Genomic DNA, 23,366 nt, shown 5'->3' with positions numbered 1-23,366 from the left:
TCATTCATATAATCCCCATGGTACTAGTTGGAAGAATTTGGTATTGGATCAACTTATAATTTGCTAATTGATATTTTTCTTTATTCTCATCACTTGTCTGCCCAATGTTGTAATGACATTGTAAAGAGAAATTCTGTCCTTGTCACTCATGGGCCGGTTAAAAGCTTTTTTAAACATCCTTTTCACCCCTAGTGCAACTTGAGGCCATACCCAAGAAATGCTTGGTTTCCAGTTGCCATTCCTCTCTTGAAAGTGGGTGGTTGGGTCGGTCAGCCAACCCCCTCCCCCCCCTCCCCCTTCAAAGAACAAAAGCTAAAACAAAAACCCAAAGTGAAGAAATAGATTAATGATAGACAGAAAAGAAAGGAAAATAGACTAACTCTTTTTTTTTTTTTCCAAAAAAGCGTATGACCCTAAGATCATACTGACTCACACTTGAAATTGCGGATCATTAACTTAAGGTATCACAAAAGGAAAATTAGCGTTTTCATTTAAACTGAGATAGCGTGAAATTACGCGCAAGCTGATAGTTGTTGACTGCCAGAACAATTTGATCTGTGCGCGACAATCAGATGTACCAAACTCGTCCTTAATCAGACTTCATCGACTGGTTTTTCCCATTTCTTCACCCCCCCTCCCTCGCCCACTCTATTCTCCAATTCCCTTGGTTCGTCTCTTTCTTCTCCATCTTTTATGGCCGATTGAGAATCTGGGAACAAGTAAAATATTATGCATGCGCACTGATTCTGTAGAGAAGCGCGGGAAAATTCTTCACGTGAGAGTGTAAACATGGCGACTCTGTTTTCGTATTTCACTCCAAAATCGAAGAAGCCTTCGTCTCCTGTTTGCGGTGATACAGCAGATAAAAAGAAGAATCATTCGCCAAAGGAAAGCGCGCAGGGGTTTTCGCCAATAAACGATAAGAAATCGACGTCGCCAAACACGCCGAAAGCTTCGAGGACGCAGAAAGATTTGAGCGGGGAATCTGGCTTGGTGAAGATTGAACAATGTGGAATTGTATGGGCGAAACTCGAAGGACACCCCTGGTGGCCAAGTTTGATCTGTGATCATCCTACGCAGAGAGTTTACGAACGAGGAGATAAGTGCCATGTTCAGTTTTTTGGAGACCCTCCGAGTCGAGCTTGGGTAAAGCGAAGGTAATTTATTTACACGCTCCCTGATCTTTCGAAAGTTCGATTTGGTTAGTTATATCATGCGATCATTGCGTTACAATTTAAGTTCAATAGCGCTTTTGTTAAGGAAAGTTTGAATCGGATATTAATTTCGAAGTATTTACGTCAACTGTTCAGATTGTTTTTCTTGTTACCTGTCTGAAAGATTGTAAGCTTAGCGATCATCTACATTGTCTCCTGTGTCTTGTAACTTCAGCTAAACAATGGCCTTTGTTTACCCAAAACTTCTGCACATTGTTAGGCTTTGAAAAGAAGAACGCGGGTTTCCAAAGCTAAATGTGATCCCAAAATAAGTTTTCTTTCATTTTTCAAATGGAATGATTGTAAAGAATTACGTTTCTATTCAAACCAAATCATAAGAAATTTAAAATGCTCTGATTTAAGGTTCTAAAGGGTGGAAAAAAATAAATTTTGTGTCATCTGGGAGGTGCTGGATGAGTTTCCAGTCGATTTAACATTGAATTCTTGATCAAGGATTAAAAAACAGACAATACCAATCATTCTAAGCAATGTGAGGCAGACTGTGGCTTTTTCCTACATCTAGGCAGTCTGGAAAGCCATGAAACTCTCAAAAAAAATTTATCTTGCAACTTGGCACTCTTAATCCCCAGGGTATCCATGGATACTTTTCTTTCCACTAATTTATCCTTGTATTTGTTATGTTTCAATATACCCACCAACAGTGCAGCTCCATCTTTCTGTGTATAAACCACACACAACCCACAATTCCTCTGTATGCTCTGACAAAGGGCTAATCCTCGAAATTTGAGCTTTAGAAACTGTACGTGGGCCAATTTATAGCATCAACTTAGTTGATAAAACCAAGTCATCAGACAATCTCAGAAACAACATACAAACTGGATACTGGGATTCAAAGTACTGGTATACAATACTAGTGCACTTTTTTTTTTTATATAAGAATGTCTAAGTTTGGGGCTGAGGTTGAACACTTTTTCTAATTTGACCCTGAAAACATTTTTAATGTGTATTGAAAGTTGTGTTTTATCCTATTTCAATAAATCAATCTAAAAAATGTCCCTAAGTGTTTGAGTTAATTTTCCTGTTAAACCACAGTTTTATATTTCTGTTGCATTTATTAATACTTCTTACAAAAAAAAGATCAAAAAAATGGGCAAAATGAGGCTGTTTGTAACTGACTCGCTGCCTGGGATCTTCTTAAAAATCTTGGTTAATCTCTGTTAATCTTTTTTTTTTTATTAAAAAAACCAGTGTGTGTTGATAAATTGTGGAGCTACTGATTGTTAGATGATCTTTTTTAAACTCTTTCATTTCTGCCAGGCAAATGAAACAATTTTCAAAAGATCAAAACAATCGTGTGATAGATCCCAACATAAAGAATGCAGTGCAGCAAGCTGAGGATGCCTTGTCTCTCACACTGGAACAGCGAAAGGAACTTGTCAACTGTTTACCTTCTGATGAGGAAGAGAATGGAGAAGACCCTTGTGATGAAACAATGTTAACAGATGATGAGAGCCCCAAGAAAGAATCAAGCGGACAGAAGAGGAAGAACAGTGGAGGAAGTTCCAGAAATGATGCTAGTGACGAGAAAGATGATGATGATGAGGTTACAGGAAGGAAGGTAAAAGAATGGTACCTAAATTTTTGTTGCAGAGTTCTGAGGTCGTTTCTCTTGGGATCAACTATTTCAATTGGAAACAGCTGTGGTTTTTACACTTTGATCCTTAAGAGTGACAAGAATTTAATTTCTCATTACAATATCACCCCTGAATCACACATTAAGGTCATGAGAATAAAGAAAATGATCACCAAGTAAAAAGCTCTTGATTGTTAAACAAATTTACCTTGTCAGTACCTTGGTAAATGTAAACAGTATGGAGAATGCGTTTACTGATGTTAGGGTGTTAAGGTTTAACCAATTTCTCTAGAGATTTTTGTTGTGGTTTAAATTGAAAACAGGTTGGAATCACACAAGTTGAAAATTTACCTTAACCTTTTAACTCCCAGATCAAATTTGTAATTCTCCTTACTGTCATGTCACAATTCTTATAATATTAGTTCAGAGAATTTGGTATTGAATGATCTAATAATCCCCAAATTGATATTTTTTTTTTATTCTCATCACTTGTCTACATGATATTGTATTGATATTGTAAGGAGAAATTCTGTCTTGGTCACTAATGGGAGTTAAAAGGTTAAAAAATATCAAAGTTCAAAAGAAAATAATGAGTGATGGTAATTGTTTCTCTACATATTTCTGCTCCTTGACATTTGTACACAGTACAACAGCAAACGGCCCCAAAGGAAAGCTGCCACAAAGAATAAAAAAGTAAAGAAAAGACGCATTATAGAGTCGGGTTCAGAAGACTCAGCAGGTATGTGGTGATATGTGTTACATGAGGTAGTAGTCTAGGGGACAAGGGGAGTGTGAAATATTTGAAAGGATCCCATAGGTGATTAACCTGAAACTTCTCCCTATAATATCCATACATTATTTAGCAAACAGGTAATGAGAATATTCAAACTTATCAGATAGAAACTGCTATCTTGATCTAGCACCAAGTTCTCATAACTAATTTACAAGAAAATATGTAGCAGTTGGAGGGGAGAATTAACAATCAGATCTTGAGAGTTAAAAGGTTACATAGTATCCTTGCTGTGAGGAAGGGTTCTGAGTAAAGACTATTCACTCTGACTGATAAAGGGCTAACACTCAAAATGCTAGCTTTTGAAAACCCAAGCACTTCTTGCAAAGGGTAGAGAACGTAGCTCCTGGTGTTGTGATGTGTCCTCGTTTCCAAAAATTCTTAAATTGGGGGCCCCTGCTGAATTTCCCTTCAAAAATCGTAAACTGTTTAATGCAGTCTGACCAAAGTCCCCTGCAAAGTGTTGTAAAGTAGATTTGAGCATATTTATGTGGAGGATGGACCATATAAATGTATCATTATCATTAATAATGTCTAAGAATTGAACCCAGGCAGTTGTGGCAGAAGGTCAGTGTTGCTCTCCTTTGAATGTTTGAGATCGGTTGTGGCATAGGGAAAATTTTAACTTAATACCAACTATAAATGAACCTTGGCATGATTTACATGTATCACTTTCTGAACATTGTCACAGATGATTACAAGCCTGACGAAGATGGTGATGATGATGATGAAGAGAGCTGTAGTAGTGGAGTTGATGAAAATGAGTTGGAGGAGGACAGTCATTCTGAGGAGGACATTGACGATATTGCAGAAACGGTATTGAATGTTTGATTTTGACATCTTCCAGTAAAAGATTAATCTGACAAATAACAGTAATTAGCCAGCATTGTGAAGGCAAATGCTTGTTTGATTTTAAGATGAAATAGCTTTAGATTACTCTTTGTTCAGTGTAAATAACCCTTTCACTCCTAAGATCTCATTAAAATTCTCCTTACTGTCTCTCATACAATTCTTATGATGTTAGTTCAAAGAATTTGGTAACGGATTAACCAATAACCTCCTAATCAAAATTTTTCCTTATTCTCATCACTTGTCCACTTGAAATTGTACTGATATTGTAAGGAGAAGTTCTATTTTGGTCACTCATGGGAGTCAAAGGGTTAAAAATAAAATATTTAATTAGAGACTTGGAAAATATATTTGAAATAGTCTTTCACTGCTAAAAATGTAAGAACTGCAGTCAATTTTGCATACTCGTTTTTCTGATCCCATTTTATCACAAGTATTAAATATACTTCAGGGCATGAAATTAATTTTTTTTTCCGATAGCCACTTGGCTCCTAAATTTTTCAAAGTGGTAGCCAATTCAAAAAAAGTTGGTCACCATTTTTAAAGACAAATAAAACCTTTTTTTAACGCTGTCAGCATTCTAGATAGACCCTCCAAAATTAAGTTAGGAAAAAGATCTTTAATGTGCTACAAATTGGACACTAGGATGTCCAATTTAATTCACTTTATCTCTAAGTAAGGTTATGATGAAGCATTCTAGTCGCCAACTGGAGGGCTCAGAGCAAGAATGATCTCTTGATTTTTCGGCCATTTTTGAAAGTGTTCAGAAGTAGTTGAGTTTTGGCATGTGGACACTTTCAAAAATGGCTGAAAAATCAAGGGATCGTTCTTGCTCTGAGCCCTCCAATTTGGCAACTAATTTTCAGGATTCGGTCGCCAAAGTGAAAAATTTAGTCGCATTGGTGCCTGTATTGGGCACAATTTCACACCCTGTACTTTACAATGCATTAAACCAGAGTGTTTTTTCCTTAAGTGATGAAAGTGACCTTGTACACAATTTTTAATGGCAGTCTGACACAGGATTCAAACTGGTTGATGGTTGGTTATGTTTGACAAATTCATATGAAGTCTTCTTTTTGTTTTTTTGGTCATGTTTTTGGCAAGAAAACATACCATCCCTCTTGCACACAAATTTTAAATAGTATAGAACTGTTTTATGGATGATAGGGTATGTTTTGTTTGTCATTTGGAACATTAAAACCTGGCTGTAGTTTGTGGAATATGGAAGCCATAGAAAAAAAATGCCTCTATTCAGTGGGTCTTGTGCAAATGAAGCTTTGTGTCCATTGTTTTCTACATCTCAATTATTCCATGTTTGAATTGAATTTTTTCTTGGAAAAGTTCTGCAAACTCCCCAAAACTTGTTTCTCAATTTGAGAAAATTGATGTTGAATTATGAGAATTGAAACTTGAAACTTAAGTGTTGAGTCTCGATTCTCAATTATTAATACTTTCAAGAATCCAGGATTGACTTAAAGCTGAGGCTGTCAACTTACCAGTACACTTGAGGGGTACTGTGGGTCAACTTGTAAACACTCTATTTTACAAATTTCTTGTGTTGACACATTTCCTTTATCTCATTACACATATGACCGACAGCCATCTCGTAAACGTAAGAGAGGCAGTACCTCTACTCCACATCAGAAGAAAACAAAGAACAGTACACCATCAACTCCCTGTACCCCTGCTGTCAGCAAGCAAGCTCTACTGAGTACTCCATCACCTTCAGTCCTGTCAGGATCTTTTGCAAAAAAGATGTCAAGTTCTGCTAGTAAAGCAGCAGTTTCACTAGCAAGATTTCAGATGAATTCGTCCCCAGTTCCAAAGGCTAGTGCAGCTGATGGTGAGGGAGTGGGAACATATACACATGAGAGACTGGAATGGTTAAAGGAAGACAAGAGAAAGTAAGTTTATTAACCCTTTAAATCTGAGTATTGACCAAGATACAATTTCTCCTTACAATATCAATACAATATCAAACAAACATGTGATGAGATTAAAGAGAAATATCAACTAGGGGATTATTAGTTGATGTAATACCAAATTCTCTGAACTAACTTCATAAGAATTGTATGGCAGATAGTAAAGAGAATAACTAATGAGATCTTGAAAGGGAAACACTGGTTTTAAAAATGAAGAATGAAAAATTTTGGAGGGATTGCGGAACGTTTTTCCACACAAAGACATTCACAATAACAGCATTCTTTTACTGGTAATAATTCCAAGATTTTTAAGTAATATTTTACACATGTATGTGCTTCACAGAGATAAGCAGGGAAGGCCAATGATACATCCAGAATATGACCCAAGGACACTGCTGGTAAGTATAAAGGGTGTGATAAACATTAATTCATCAATTATTAATTTGTAGAGCCCATATCAATAGCTAAAAAAAGAAAGACATGAAAGCAAATTTGTTTTCATCATTGGAAAAAAAAATTTTTTTTTAAGAGGTTATGAAGGGTCTTGAAAGTATGAAAAATTATGTAAATTTGCAAACTAGTAATATTCCAGCTCTGGAAAAGTAGAAAAATAAAGTAATAAATTTATATTCTTGAAACTCTAGATTTTCTCTTGGTTGTAACAAGAGTGTTACTGCTTATCAAGTGAAATCTTAATGATTTAGCTGAATTTCACAACATACGTACTCTTTTTTAGAACATTGCAATCAGTGAATTTTCATCCTTCAGCCAGCACTTGATAATTGTTCCATTTTCCAAAAATCCACAGGTTCCCTCATCCTTTCTCAACTCCAAAGATGCTACACCAGTAAGTAATTTTGTTCTGATTCTATGAACCTAAGGCTTTGACAGCTTCCCTTATTATATATATTTTTAAGACACAGCTATACTTCATACTACAATCAACTAAAAAAGGATTCATACACACATGACCACTAAAGATTCAATATTCTAGAATATCATAACAAAACTGTCCCTTCTACAATTCCTCTCACCCACCCCCCCCCCTCTATGTCTCACTTTTTTCCTTTTGTGACTGTAAAACTTTTAATGGGGGGAGGGGAGGGTTTTTGTGAACTGCACTTGAACCTGCACTTAAACCTCATTTTGCAATACTTCCTTTAAAAGTGCCCACACAGATTCTGTGTCAGCTAATTTTGTTAGTGATTGTAGGCTAACACCAATTTCAACCTTTGGCACACTAAAATCGCTTTAACTTTTTCATTTCCTTCTAAGGCCATGAAGCAATGGTGGCAGCTGAAGAGTGACAACTTTGACACCATCCTGTTCTTCAAGGTAAATTAAACTGTACATCAAATAATGTATTCAAGTCATGGATTAACGACCAATTTTCTGCAATAGCAGGGTTCTAAAAATTCAAGGCAGTGTGTGATACTACTGTGGTAGAAGACATTTAAAGACCTGGGTCCAAGCATTTTATTGAGTCACTCTGTTGTGGTCTTGGACAAGACCTTTCACTTCCACAGTTCCTCTCTCCATCCTGAAGTATAACTTAGTACAAGCAACAGCACTTACTGGTGTCTTAAAATAAATTAACTTTAAATAAGTTTTGCTCCTTCTCAGGAATCAACGTTCAGAATACTTCTGAAGTACAAATGAAAGATCCTGAGTTACTTAAAAGTTTGGATATTTTTCTTGACGGTGTTCTTTTCCTTCCAGGTTGGCAAATTCTATGAATTGTACAACATGGATGCCACAGTTGGTGTGAAAGAACTTGGATTAATCTATATGAAGGTATTTACAAATCACAAATAATCAGACTTTGACAGGGAAGCTTTCTTCACATAGGGATTGCAGGTTACAGCTTGTCTCTTGTACAAGAAACACTTTAACTCCCATGAGTGACCAAGACAGAATTTCTCCTTACAATGTCAATACAATGTCAAGCATGCAAGTGATGAGAATAAGGAAAAATATCAATTATGTGATTATCAGTTGATCTTACACCAAATTCTCTGAACTAACTCTATAAGATCTGTATAGCAGACAGTAAGGAGAATTACTTATCAGATCTTATTAGTGAAAGGGTTAACTCGATTTTCTCAAAGCTGAAATTGTATGAACTATATGGCATTTAGCGTGGATAATCGGTTTCTAGATCTTGGAAGTGAAAGATTCAAAGCTGTATCAGTTGTTTACAACAAGTTGTTGGATAAATTTGTTTGAGTTTTTGGTTTCTCTTACAGGGTAATTTTGCACATGCTGGTTTTCCTGAAATTGCCTTTGGACGATACTCTGACACACTGATTCAGAAAGGCTATAAGTGAGTTACTCATAATTTTACAGAATCTGTCCTTGGCACAAGCATTAAACAATGTAATCAGAGGTGTCTATGATTCCTGTGGATGGGCAGCTAGTCTCCACAGGTTCCAAGAAACTAGAAGAATATCAATTATTTAATAAGCTTAAATATGATTGGCTCTTTCTTATCATCTATTGGAGGGCAGATGTGTAACTGATGTCACTATCAAAAATCTTTTGCTTACTTATCATGTAAAACAACAAATTGATCCCACATTGCTGTGGGTCTGTACAGTAGTAGATCACAGAAGGTGTCAAAATGTCATAGGAACATCAGCGACACACTCAGCTGTGTCCTATGGGCCACATTTTTTGTTGTTACCATATTTTGTGTGGGGGCCCGCCACACTTGGCAAAATAAATACGACACAACAACTTCTATGCATCCAGATTCCTTGTATTCTTGTACAGGATAATCACAACGAATGACAAATGAGGATCTATCTGGCGACGATTTGAAGTTATTGCTTCTTACACAGCTTTAAATCCTTTGCTAAAACTAACTTGGCAAAAATAGCAAAAAAAAACTGTAGGCAACACTCAAGCAATACACATGGTGTGGGAAACTACGCCCAAGGTATATTGTCAGCGGCACTATAAACTGTATGTAAATGCAATGAATCATACATTTTGACGTCATCTGTGATATAATACTAAACAGACACATACAACATAATATCTATTTGTTCAACTGATATTAACCTTTTAAAGCCTAAGAGTGACCAGCATCTAATTTCTCCCTACAATATCTTTCCTGAATTATACATTAAGGTCATGAGAATGAAGAAAATGGTCACCAGGGAAGAAATCTTTTGATTAGCAAACAAATTCTCCCTGTCAGCACCTTAAGAAATGTATAAAGAACAGTGTGGAGAATATGCATACTGATGTTAGGGTGTAAATGGTTAATGTGCATTTTTTTTTTTATTGTAGAGTGGCACGAGTAGAGCAAACAGAAACTCCAGAGATGATGAAGGAAAGATGCAAGAGAAGTATGTCTGTTTCTTGATTTTTTACTCAACTCTTTAACTCCCAAGATCTGATTGTTAATTCTCCCCACCAGCTGTTACACATTTCCTTTCAAATTAGTTACAAGAATTTGGTGTTAGATCAAGATGTCAACCTCTAAGTGATAAGTTTGAGTATTCTCATTTCCTGTTTGCTCAGTAATGTATAGATATTATAGGGAGAAGTTACGTGTTAATCACCTTTAGGCTTTTCTCTCATTCTCATCCATTCAGTGTACTATCTTAAAATCCAACTTTTGAATTTTATTTACAGCTCACTCAAATTTAAAGAGTGATCAAGTGGTGAAAAGGGAAATATGTGCTGTAATCACAAAAGGTATTTACTGGCAAATTAAAGATTTCCTCAAGATCTGATTGGTCACTCTTCCCTCCAGCGGCTACTCACTTCCTTGTAAAGTACTTATGAGAATTTGACGCGGATCAACATCACAACTTTTACCTGTAACTGATCTGTTTGAGAATTCCCATTACTTGTTTGCCGGATTATTTACAGATATTATAGGGAGAAGTTTTATTTTGAGATCACTTGTGGAAGTCAAGAGTTAATTGGTTCCTGCTCTTGACACATTTAAGAATAACTGATATGTCATGTTCACCTCTGCAGGAACAAAGACATACAGTTTTGTGGATGGGGATTGTACAGAAAGTAGTGCTGCCTATCTTTTAGCTATTTCTGAAAAGGTAAAGATAAAACTTTAAAGAGTGTTAATGCTGGATCTCCTTTGAAAAAAATTTATCAAAAGTCGTACAACCCCCACTTGCAGTCCTATAGAAAACCACGGTGAAAGCTGACATTTGTGGTGCTGAACAGTTTGATGTGAGCCAGTCTAGCCTTTAGATCACACAGTTCTTTTTCATTTTCCAAGAACATGGATCAAAAGTGTGGACTGTAACTTGAAATACAACAAATGATAATATGAGTCACACTTCTGAACAAATTGTGTGTTTCTTGTTTTGTCTAGAAGCCAAAAAGGAAAAGTTTTTATTGTAGAAAATTTGTAGAAATTGTCCAGTGTACGCTATACATATACATCCTATTTAAATTGAAACAAAGTGTTCAAATTCTCCAGCACATACAGTGTAGTAGTCATAATAATTATTATGATAAAATGCCTATTGACTAAGTTTGGTCAGACCAAACATGAATGTGTTTGGCTCTTGTTCATGACACATGGACCTCACAGTGGTCAGTCTAAATATCTGGCCCTCTTACTTAGTCAATAAGTACATATTATATATTTTTTAAATATTTTAGGGTTCTGATGATGTTTCTGGTGGGGAAAGTGTCTATGGTGTTTGCTTTGTGGACACATCCATTGGAAAGTTTCATGTAAGTGAACATGTCCTTCACCAGCTAATAAACCATGCTTTGTCCAGAAGCTATGTGTAAGATTTATCTGTTATAAATACATGAAACTAGTATCCTCTGTGTGAGTTTTTTTCAGATGGCTTTGACTAATACATTCCCCCTTTTTTTGTCTTTTAGATTGGACAGTTCAAAGATGATCGTCAGTCTTCTCGATTACGGACTCTGGTGGCCAATTTTACTCCTGTCCAGGTGTGTAATTTGCTTAATTGTAAGCGCAGCTAGGAGTTCTATCGCCATTGCAACCTGCAAGTTAGTGATAAGTGCAATTCACTGACTTATTTTGCACATAGAAGGTAAAACATATGACTACTTTTCCTTCTCCTACTTTTTTGCTAAAAAAGATTGGTCATGGGGTCATCTTTTAGTGCTTCAAAATCATGAGAATTTCAGTGAGGAATTTCTTTTGCTCAAAGGTTCTGTGTCCCCGTGGAGGTTTAACATTGAAAACCCAACAAGTTCTCAACCATGAATTGATGTCTGCTATGAAGGAATACTTAACACAAGGTAGGAAAAACTTTTGAAGAACTATTGAAAATACTATAAGATAAAATGGAAAATATGAGGAAAGGAGTAGTGGAAGGAAGGCTGTGGGGTACTGTAGCTGTCCCCACGTGATGGGATGATACTGACGAGTGTGGAGACGACTGACGACGATGAATGAACTCCCTTACCTGTTATTTCATCGACACCCCACTCTAGCTTCTCTTAAAAACCTTCCTTGATTTGATAGGATCACAGTTTTGGGAAGCAGGCAAGACACTGAAGGTTCTTGCAGAGGAACAATATTTCAATAATGACGAGAATAACACTGAAAATCCAGTGAAGGTTGGTTAGTGACACTGAAAATCCAGTGAAGGTTGGTTAGTGATATAGAAATTAATTTATTGTGCTCAAAGCTATGTGACATTCCTTCAGCGTTGTAATGTCATTTATTTGCAAAATTGGTCAGGAATTCTATTTGAGATTCTCAGGAAAAGATCTCTAAACAAGTGTACTTTATATCCAGTTTAAGAGTGTGGCCTGGCTCTCATAAAGTTTAGTACGGTAATGTGACATCTCTTTGGGTTTCAGAGTTGGCCAGATGTTTTAAAGAAGTTGACTGATGGAGGTAAGACTGATCACTGAAAGAATGTTCCTTTCGCGCACACGAAGGGCTAACGCTTTAAACGTCAGCTTTGAAACTCTGTACGGTGGCCGATTTACGTTTTCAACTTTGTTAATAATAGCAAATTTCCCTGGTATACTCTCCCACCGACGCAGCACCAAAGTTTCTTCAGAAACTTAGCCCCTCTATTCATTAGACTTTGGAAGACTTATTTTACGTGGTTAGTCACACGACATGTTACATGCTGATGTAAGAATTTTTGTTTTGTTTGCCGCAGATCCTCTGGGTTTAATGCCCGGTGAAGGTAGTGAATTGGCTTTGAGTGCTCTTGGTGCTGTGATTTGGTGAGCTGAATGATACACAAAAAGAATTAACACTCTTGGTGTTCTTTTCAGATATCAATTTTCCTTCTGGAATATTAATCTTCATTTTATTTTGCTGTTGCAATCATAAAGGTACCTGAAGAAATGCCTGATAGATGGAGAAGTCTTATCAATGGGGAATTTTGAGGTACTGTATTCATGTCAAAGCGCATTTTGCTCCAAAACCGAAGTAATCACAACGGCATTGGAAGAAAGTAAAATACCCTGAAGACCAAAAAGGGCGGGAAAACGCGGGCGACCAAGTTGTGATTGGTGTTAGGTTTGCATCGGATTGGTCGAGAGAGTGGCGCAAGTTTTCTGGACCAATCACAGAGCAAAGTAAAGCAAAACCAATGGAATCTAGAATTTAATGCTCAGTTAAAAATTGCTCTGACATAGATGCCCAGTTGTGTTTTACTGCAAACTGAAAGCATTTCATTTGTACTTGGCTCACCTAGGAATACCTGCCGCTGGACAATTCTCCTGCCTGCGGACAGAACTCAAGTTTTGTGAAAGGGAGGCAACACATGGTATGCATAACTTCTAGAATGAAAAAGCTGTCGCAATCGTGTACCTGTGCATAAGGTACCAGTTTCTCTCGGAACTAGCGTGTTTACGCTGTTCCGAACAAGGTCAAACCTCGGCTTTAGAAGCTAATTTGCCTCTACCTTTTGGGACTTAATGTATGTCCTCACTGACGTATTACGCTTATGTTGCAAGTCCTAAGTTTATGGAAGGTTCAACAGAGGACATTGTAATCCAGAGTCGTTGCGTGAAACTTAAGCCGTTACGACACTGAACAGTTCAATTTAGCCGAGTGTCATAGTCACATGGAACAATTCTACACGTCAGTTACGTAGAATTTAGAGCGATTTTTGATCGAGTGGCATAAGAAACACCACCAACGAAATCACATCAGCCAATCAGATCAAAGGGAAATGTTTCATTGAGCCATTGTGAATGGGAATTTACGCGGATTTTCTGAACCAATCACAGAACAAACTAAATTAAAACCATGGCGACCCCAGCGCTTGTGTGTTTTGTGAGAAATTTCACAAACATGTACCGGAAAGGTTTTCTGTCTCATTCACAGATCCTGGATAACATCACTCTAACAAACCTGGACGTTATTCCATCTGGGCCTGATGCTTCACTCGAGGGAACCTTGCTGGAAAGACTGGATCACTGTTGTACCCCTTTTGGTGAGCACAGAAAATCTTTGATCTTGAATTTAAGACGCTTCTGATATTCCAGCGGATTAGAAAAAAAACATATATGTTTCCACTTTTTACAAGAAAATTACGTTGGAACTTTCTTTATTGTCATAACAGTACTCCGAAAATTTGTCTTAATACACTCTTTTCCTCTGCAATATCTGTGAGAATAGCTCTGTTCTTCTCGATTAGCTGTTGGTAACTTAACCCATTAACTCCCATGAGTGACTGAATACTAAATACCAAATTCTCCGAACCAACATCATAAGAATTGTATGGCAGACAGTAAGGAGAATTACTAATGAGATCTTGGGAGAAAAAGGGTTCACTGACCTTAGCTATTATCTACTAGCTTTCAGGCGTTATACTTTTACCTAAATTTAAAGAGTGAACATACCTGAGTGAATACGATATTTTAATTCAGAACTTAGCTTTGGAGATTTTCCCTGACACATTTTTGTTCTCTCCACAGGTAAACGTTTATTCAAGCAATGGCTTTGTGCACCTCTATGCAACCCGGCTTCCATCAATGACAGGTCTGGTGTTGCCTCTTCCAGGCTCTCTTTCTCAGAGGAGAAAAGCTTAAGAACAGACGGGCAAAAAAGTATCTTTTCCGTTTGCTCTGACAACCACTAAGTGTTGCACGCCGGCGATCCGCTCGTCTCCACCGACCGAGAGAGCCTGGAACATACTCGTCTGTTGCAGCCTGTTCAGTCGGTTATATTCTCTTTCAGCGAAAAGTGGCGGTGTGGGGGTCATGGGGCGACAAGTCAGAGAGTCAGATAAAGAACTTTATAAAATCTGCGAACGGGATTTTTGAGCACGATGTCCGATGAGTTTGTTTGAAAATTCTGAAAGACATTTGATGAATCTCTTAGAAAAATATTTCTCTTAGAGTTAGGCAACATGAAGAAAATTAATCGCGTCTCATGCTGTTTAGTACGAAAGATTTTTAACAGTAGCAACGGGTTATTGGTAAGAACAAGAATCCCGAAGATTCTAATACAATTTGTTTTCCTTTTCACAGACTCAATTCTGTAGAAGATTTGATGGCTAACCCAAGTTTAATGGCGGAAACAAAAGATGTATTGAAGGCCCTGCCAGATCTGGAAAGACTCTTAAAAAAGTATGAAACTTAATGACATGTCTTTCAAACAATGTATAGAACTGTTTTGTAAACAAAGATATTTTTCTTTCCTTCCCTATGTAGAATACACGCGTTGAGTTTGCCTCGAGACAAGAGTCACCCAGCCAATAGAGCAATTCTCTATAATGAAGACACTTACAGGTGCTGGTTAAAGATTTATTTATGTATTTATTTAAGCGCTTTTCAAAAGAAAATTCCGTGAAGAGCCAATCAGAACTCAAAGTAAAAAAACTGCCTGGAGCGCGGGAAAACGCGGGTGACCAAGTCGTGATTAATTTTAGTTTTGCATCTGATTGGTTGAAGAGATTGGCTCAAGTTTTCTGAACCAATCATGGAGCGAGGTTAAGCAATAACAACGCAAACACAAAGCAATCAAGGATTATTGTCAACGCTAAATTGAAAATTGGCAAGTGTGATTATTTTTCTTTCCTCTGTATGCCAGTTCGCCTTCCAAACCACGCTTTTTGACTTAAAATACGACTGTTTTTAAACATGTTGTTGAGACCAGAAAGCTTACTTGACTTAAATGTAAAATAATAGAATTAGCCCGCCAATTATGAAATAAGTCTATTGCTTAATCCTTTTAATTTCTCTGTCTTCTTCAGTAAGCGAAAAATAAATGATTTTCTCACGATCTTGGAGGGTTTTGATAAGGCGACAGAGATTACAGCCATGTTCAAAGACCATGCTAGTTCTTTCAGGTAAATCGTTTCTACTTGTGTATATATCCATTCATTCATTCATTATTTATTTATTTATTTATTTATTTATTTATTTATTTATTTCCACACTTGCACTTTTACGAAGCACGTTCAAAGAGTTCCATATTAAATGAATTTTGGTTTGCAGGTGCTTTGAGCTGTTCTTTCTTTAAGGTGTTTTTGTGAAAATCTGCTGCAGGAATGATATATTGTCATGTAACCTAATGCATTTAGATTGCCTTTGTACAACTAAAGAACTTTCTTGCCCTCTTTTCTCGCAGGCTCAAAACTCTTTGTTTATTTTGCAGTTCCAAACTTCTCACTCAAGTTGTCACAGAACAGGACATTACCGGTTTGTGAAGTTGTTTTAAAATTAAAGACAATTTTCAATTGGGTGTCGAAAGTAACCCCAGGATTGCTCCGGTTTTCCTTTACTTCGCTTTATAATTTGCCTAGAAAACTCGCGCCATTTTCTCAACCAATCAGATTCAAAACTAAAACCAATCGCTACTTGGTCATCCGCGTTTTCCCGCGCTCTAAGTAGGTTACTTGTTCTTACCTTCAGTTCTTATTGGCTTCTTTTGATATTTTCCTTTGTTGTGATTGGCCGTCGTGATTACTTTGTGTTCAATTTTCGACATCCAATTGAATTGCCCTCTCAGATGTTTATGCTTGTATTCTACACACAAACTGTGTAAAGCGCTAACGAAGTAACTCTTCCTCAATCTTTTTAATTCACTCTGTAGCTGGACAGTCGAAAGTTAGTGGGCAGTTTCCGAAGTTGCACGATCTCTTACACGCCTTCAAGGTGCTTTAAATTGCAAATGTTTCTTTTATTGTAGAGTTTTGTTTTTCCTTGTTTGACTACACCTTCACGTAAAGACTATCGAGGCAAATCCGGGTTTTCACAAGGTTACCTTCACCATGCGCTGTGATTGGCCCAGAAAAACTCGCGCCAATCAGTTGTAAAATTGAAATCAATTGCAAATTTTTCACGCGCTTTTTCCCGCGCTTTAAACAGTGTGCTTGTCTTACTTTGAGTTTTCATTGGGTCCTCATGAAATTTCTCTTTATTTTGACTGGTCATTATATATTCTTTGTTTTATGTTCCACTGAAAAGCTTTCTCACTGTAATTTTAGGATTCTTTGATTCTTAACAATATTTTTCTCTTTTCTTCAGCACTCGTTTGATCACAACAAGGCTAGGAATGAAGGCGTTATATTGCCTAAGGCAGGTGAGGATAACGTGTTCTTTGTTCAGGAGATATAAAATCGTGAAGCAAATTGTTCTAATGTTGTTCACCAATTTTAACGGCAGGGGTTGATCCAGATTATGATCAAGCCATAGCAGATATTCAGTCCATGCGCACCTGGTTTGAACAATACCTTAAGAAACAATGCGCTACACTGGGCTGCAAGGTAAGTAGCAACACCCTGTATACATCACGCCAGAGAAGAGTCTGGGTCGAGAAATACACTCGAACCAACCTCCCTCTCGTCGAGAGAACTTTTCTGTGTTTCCTGTTCGGGGGTTGGGGGGAGGGGGGAAGAGATGAGAGCTTTCCGGATCCTCGGAAGAAATTGCAGGCCAAAATTAGTCTATAAGCGGGATACAAATTAACGTTTTTTTAACAATGACAGTATGTCAGGAGATACACTTGTAGGTTTAGAAATTTGATATGAAGGTTATGGGAATAATTTTACCAGATTTTTTTCTTTCTATGATTGTTATTTCTTTTCTCTTCTTCAGGCTACGTATTGGGGCTCAGGTATGACTGAATGTATTGTATGAGTTGCAAATGAAATAGGTTTGGTCTTGGTGGTGTATGTTGTACCTCCCGTCTTAAAAGCATCTCTTAGTATGAGCCTCTTCAAACCGTCATTTCTTCTAGTGTATGAGCAACACTGACTTAAAAATTGTCTCCGCCAGACATTATCCTGTCTTTTTAACGTTCAGTCATAAGGGGTTTTCCTACTTTAGGGGGGATCGAATGCTGGTTGATCACAGGCTAGCCCCAGCTTTTCGTAAAAATTTCACCAGTATTTGTTTGTACTCCTGGGTGGAAAAAGGCGTTGTAGAAGATATTTTTTTGCTAAGGACGCATCACGATTATTCGACAAGAATTTTGACCCAGAGTTCAGTGTGCTAGCCGTTTTACCATCGCGTCTGCCTGAATTTTCTTAATCACTCTAAGCCATTTTTGAAGCATATGGTCCTTTTTGCTGGATTTCAGCCAAGAACCGTTATCAGCTTGAAATTCCTGACTCCGTCCGTAAGATTCCCGACGAATACACCCTGCAGTCGCAGAAGAAAGGATTTAAACGATACTGGACAGCAGCGATTGAAGAGAAGCTGGCGGAGTTAGTGGAAGCCGAGGAAAGACGAGAGGAAGCTTTGAAAGACACTATGAGACTTGTGTTTCACAAATTTGATCAAGAGTCAGTATAATTACTCTTATTAAACTCAGCTTTGTTTTTTCTCATACATGGAATAAATGTTCATTTTATTTCGTCTAGAAGAAACTAGGGGGAATTTTTGGCGGGAAAACGTTTATACTGGAAAAAAGCGCGGGAAAATGTGTGGACGGCGTCGGATACCGATCAAAGCGCGGGAAAATAGGAATATTGGAAACCGTTTAAGTTGCACAGTTTGGTCTTTGAAGAGCGAACTTCTTTTCCCTTGATTTTCTCATTTAGGTACAAGACGTGGGATAAAACAGTACAGTGTCTGGCTGTATTGGACTCACTGATAAGCCTTGCATCCTGCAGGTACTAAAAATTGAATTTTTTGTCGGCTCTTTCTCGTGAAACATCAAAAAAATAACAAAATTCATTGTGAATTCTTCAGTTCGCAGGCTGACGGTCCGATGTGTAGACCTGATATCGTTCTTCCCGAGCAGACTTCTGATGAAGAATTTCAGGTATTACTTCTGGTAATTAAGATCATTGTAGAAACATCCAATGGAGCAACTGTTTACCCTCTGGGACTTTTGGGTAGAAGGCCGATGGTTTTATCTCGTGAAGTGAAAAAATGAAATACATGGGTTTGTTGGTGAAATTTCCCAGAATTGCATCGGTTTGAGATTGGATGAAATTAAAAAGAATAAAGTGGTAAGTTTCTAAGAAACTGTGGTGCTGCGTCAGTAGGGGAGTATAACAAGATAAGAAGCACTTATTGGATGAGGTTGAGTATGATATCATGAATTATCAATGCCGAGGTCTGAGTTATTTGCCGAAGCCGAAAGCTGAGTCAGATAACACAGACACGAGGTTTGATAATTCGTGATATCATGCGCAAGCCGAATTCACTAATTATTTTATTGTACATTTTTTAAACAATCTGCCAAAGGAGACACCTCTCCGAGAGAACACTACATTTATGAGGGGCGTGGAAACTAGGCAGACTTTGAACTCGACATAATTACCTAATATCTGCTGCAAGTATTGGGTTATCATGTCAACTTACCACACTATTGTATAATGACTATATGCTCACAATTAATCAGAGTTTTGATAGGAAGTCTAATGTATAATAATTTGGTTTGGTCAACTGAGTTGACAACGTAAATTGACCACTGTAAAGAATTTCTAAAGCTGTCATTTCGAGTGTTCACCCTTCCTCAGAGCAAATAGTGACTTTTCGTCCACGTCCGTCTGTAGGTCGAATGAAAATCTGGAGTTTTGTGGTTTTGTGGAAGACGGAAAATTCGGGGTCATAAATTTAGGTGGCGTGTGAGCTAGCCCCCATTATTAGCTTTGTGACACGAGCGTTACTCTTCTCGCGAGAAAGTTTAAGGCCTTAAAAAAAAGGCGAGTTGGTGAGGGGTCAGTGTGGGGTGAGCCATTTTCCTGCTTGAACCCTTGTGGACCTCTCGCGCGCTGATATCGCACAACGACTTGAAACGCACGGGCTTCGGCAGCCGTATTGCAGCGCCACTGAGAGCCTGCTCTTAGATTTAACTCTCTTTCAACAGCCTTTCTTGGAAATCCGAGAAGGACGGCACCCGTGCATTTCACGCACGTTCAGTGGCGGCGATTTTATCCCAAATGACACAGTGATTGGGATGCAAGATGTAAGTATCTTTTGTGTATTTGTTTGCTTGTTTCTTTATGTTTCCTCTTCTACTCCTTTTTTCCGTTTGGGTGGCACATTCCCATTTTCTGCTTCATAGCTTGACGAAGAAGACAAAAATATGTAGTTCTAGAAGTAACCAGTATGTTAAGTAGTTCCCATTATCTTCTCTTCTCCCAAGGACAATGACTGCGAGGAGACAGCGGTCAACAGTCAAAGCACCTGCGTACTGGTTACTGGGCCTAATATGGGCGGCAAATCAACGCTGATGAGACAGGCTGGACTGATCGTTATCATGGCTCAAATGGTGATTATTTGAGAGATCATTTGCGTCGAGCAAAACAACTTTCATGCTAGTAAACAAGACCACAAAATAACAATTTGCTCAGAAGAAAAGGTTTACAAGAAAATCTCGGTTGTTGATCCTACCTCTTGTTAAAAAAAAAAAAGGCCATGAAATCCGGCAGTTGCGCGAAACATTTGGACACAGTTTTGACCCTGTGTGTGTGTAGCAATTTGAAAGAACTCATCTTCAAAAGGTTCAAATGCCTGGGGCGTGCCGGGGCGGGGGGGGGGGGGAGGGAGGGAATGTTGAAGCTACGAATTGATCGACACAAAAGGATGGAGAAGATTGACTCGGATTTGAAACAACGAGGTTGAAACATTTGGCACTGACAAGGAGAATTTTTTTGACAATCAGAAGCTTTTTAATTTGGTGATCAATTCCTTTATTCTCATGTTCTTTATATTTGATTCAAGGAAGATATTCTAAGGAGAAGTTAGAAGCCAGTCACTCTTAGGGGGTTAACTTTGGCTCCCCTTACTAAAAACTATCCGCACCTTTTAGGGCTGTTATGTTCTAGCTGAGAAGTGCCGCCTCTCTCCTGTGGATCGAGTCTTTACTAGGCTGGGAGCGCACGACAGAATCCTGTCAGGTTGTAAAAAACTATCATTTTAGCTCTTGCCTGGACGCTGTTTCTAAGCAGTTTTATGAGAACTCAAGATATGATAGACGAATGTATTTTTAGACTGGTAGTTCTGTGCTCGGGCACAGGCCATTGTACTGTCACGGTGCCTCTTTTAACTTAACTGGGTGCTGCGAATTAATAGTAGATAAACCTTATGAATAGCTGTGGGAATATGGAAGGAGGAACAAGTATCCATCTAGTATTTGCATCTTTCATTTTATGGCTGGCCCTGCCAAGATAAGCCAAAACCTGCTATCTGATCGGCTACCCGAGCCAGTCTTGCCCGCTCAACTCTGAAGCTGCCAACATCAAAGCATATTGACCGAACAATCTCAGCCAAGAACACAAACTGTTTCTCGAGTTTCATAACCCAGAGTTGTACCATGTTGTGCAAGCCGGACTAAGATAACAAAACTCCTTGTTTTCAAATAGAAATATCAACGGAAAATAGGATAATTGTTGCTCTGTCGTTATCGATTCAACAAATCGATCCCATGTTGCCTTGCGTCTGTTAAGTAATAGATCACAGATGACGTCAAGATGTGGTAAGAACAAAAAAGAATCACGAGGCACAGTGTGTCACTGATGTTCTTACCACATTTTGACGTCATCTGTGATCTTTTGCTGCACAGACACAATAAAGAGCAAAAGTAACATGTGGTTGATAGTGACTTCATCTATGCTCTGTCCTCCAATAGATCACGAGTAGGAACCAATCAAATTGCGTGTATAATTCAACATATATATTCCTGAACTGATCCTTCTTTGTCTGAAAGGTGGTGATCCTCTTTATAAAAACTGAAATTTATACTCCCTTCTCCCTTTTCTAATCAGGTGAGAGTACTTTCTTTGTCGAACTGAGCGAAACTTCAACCATTCTCCGACATGCGACGAGGCATTCCCTTGTTCTGGTGGATGAACTCGGTCGTGGCACTGCAACATATGACGGTACAGCCATTGCTTGTGCAGTGGTTGGTGAACTTTCACGTCACATCAAATGCAGGACACTGTTTTCCACACACTATCACTCACTGGTCGAGGAGTTCTCCGCTGACCCGAATGTGCGATTAGGGCATATGGTGAGTTACTAAAGATAACCGAGACAACCCTCCCCTTTTTCTCCTCCCACTTAAGAGAGGTCATTTACAAGGCTGCTACTTTGCTTGCTCTATTTCCCTACCCTCTCATCTCTAGCCTTTTCCTGCTAAATCGGAAATTAGCCTCCCATACTATTGATGAGGTGTTTCAATTTTACGTGATCCGCGATTTTGAGAGTGACCAAGACAGAATTTTCCTTACAATATCAATACAACATCAAGCAGATAAGAGATGAGAATAAAGAAAAATCTTAACCAGGGGATTATTAGTTGATCCAATACCAAATTCTCCAAACTAACATCACAAGAACTATATGGCAGACAGTAAGGAGAATTACTAATGAGATCTTGGGAGATAAAGAGTTAAAATAAAAACTGAATCAGTGGCACGGACCAATCAGTAGAGAGGAACATATCGCAAGGAGCCAATGACAACTCTAAATTAGACACGTTTTACCGAGTGGGTTTTCTCACGTATCTGATTGGTTAAGAGGGGACGTAAGTTTTTTTTTTTTACCAATCAGAGCGCGATAACGGAAAACCAAAGCAGTACTGGATTATTTTAAGACTTTCAAATGACAATTGCCAAAATCAGGTTTTCTTATTTTAGGCGTGCATGGTTGAAAATGAAGACGAGACTGATCCAAGTAAAGAGACAATAACATTCCTGTACAAGTTCGTGAAAGGCGCCTGTCCGAAGAGTTACGGATTTAATGCAGCAAGGCTTGCTGGGATACCGGATGAGGTAAATCATCTATCAGTACATCTTAGTTGCGTCCAATTTTGGCGAAATCCAGGTTCTTATAGGGATGTTTAGTTATTGTGCTGTGCTTAAACATTCAGGTTTGCGATTGAAACTGAAATGTGTAAACATTCAATTTCTACCGGTTACTTTTAACTTATCAGTCTGTGGGTAAAAATTTCTTTGTGTAACCTTTTAAGTGAAAGCTACCGAGCTTTCATCCAATGTGTTATTTTCCAATGTTTTTTTTTTTTGTTTTTTTAAATTTCCAATTTATTTCTCTACTTCTAGGTAATATCTGTGGCTGTAAACAAAGCTCGACAGTTTGAGGAGACTACAGATCGCGTCAAAATTTTCAGGTAAAGGAAACTTTAGATCAGTAAATGAAACCTTTTTATCTGGAAAATCTGCTTTCAATTTTGACTTTTTTACCTCTTTCTTTGTTGTTAGGTCTTTGCTTATCTGCAAGACAGGGGATATAAAACAGCTACAGAAGCAAATAATGTGTAATTAGTATTGAAAGTGGGATAAGTAGAATGTTACTGCTTTAATTTTTCTGAGCCAGATGAAGAAGTTCAAATTGTTCCTGTTTTAGAACACGTCAATAAAATTTTCATTGATGTTTTGAGCGCTTCTTGTCTTTTTTTAAGTGTACTGTTTACCTTCACAAATTCTGTTGGAAGTTATTTTGCTTTGCTAATGGTGTTTATTAGAGCAATCTTCAATTGTGTCGCAAGTAATCCGGGACTTCCTTGGTTTTGATGAACAGCGCTCTGATTGGTCACGAAAACTTGCACCGTTAACCAATCAGATGCAAAAACCAATCGAGTT

At 38.0% G+C, this 23,366-nt stretch overlaps 1 protein-coding gene across 1 annotated transcript; it reads left to right on the top strand.

Annotated features, from left to right (window-relative positions):
- The first annotated feature begins 742 nt into the window (after positions 1-742).
- LOC113669812 (DNA mismatch repair protein Msh6) lies at positions 743-23,160 on the top strand. The gene is made up of 41 exons (XM_089199109.1): positions 743-1,157; positions 2,493-2,793; positions 3,454-3,547; positions 4,290-4,414; positions 6,047-6,351; positions 6,713-6,767; positions 7,178-7,216; positions 7,645-7,704; positions 8,089-8,163; positions 8,616-8,692; positions 9,664-9,722; positions 10,012-10,074; positions 10,363-10,439; positions 11,014-11,088; positions 11,245-11,316; positions 11,541-11,631; positions 11,858-11,952; positions 12,199-12,235; positions 12,510-12,576; positions 12,688-12,742; positions 13,053-13,124; positions 13,688-13,796; positions 14,281-14,344; positions 14,836-14,934; positions 15,019-15,096; positions 15,561-15,656; positions 15,965-16,008; positions 16,403-16,464; positions 16,837-16,891; positions 16,975-17,075; positions 17,407-17,425; positions 17,891-18,095; positions 18,354-18,425; positions 18,505-18,577; positions 19,631-19,729; positions 19,910-20,035; positions 20,576-20,663; positions 21,531-21,775; positions 22,404-22,538; positions 22,827-22,894; positions 22,986-23,160. Exons 1-41 carry the CDS (start codon positions 790-792, stop codon positions 23,047-23,049), a joined length of 4,164 nt encoding a protein of 1,387 aa, XP_089055235.1. The 5' UTR covers positions 743-789; the 3' UTR covers positions 23,050-23,160.
- Positions 23,161-23,366: the final 206 nt, after the last annotated feature.

Source organism: Pocillopora damicornis, chromosome 1 (assembly GCF_964200805.1).
Source record: "Pocillopora damicornis chromosome 1, jaPocDami1.2, whole genome shotgun sequence".
In the NCBI taxonomy this organism is placed as follows: domain Eukaryota; kingdom Metazoa; phylum Cnidaria; class Anthozoa; order Scleractinia; family Pocilloporidae; genus Pocillopora; species Pocillopora damicornis.
The sequence above is the reverse complement of the archived record's forward strand: the minus strand, read 5'-3'. Positions and strand labels throughout refer to the sequence as shown.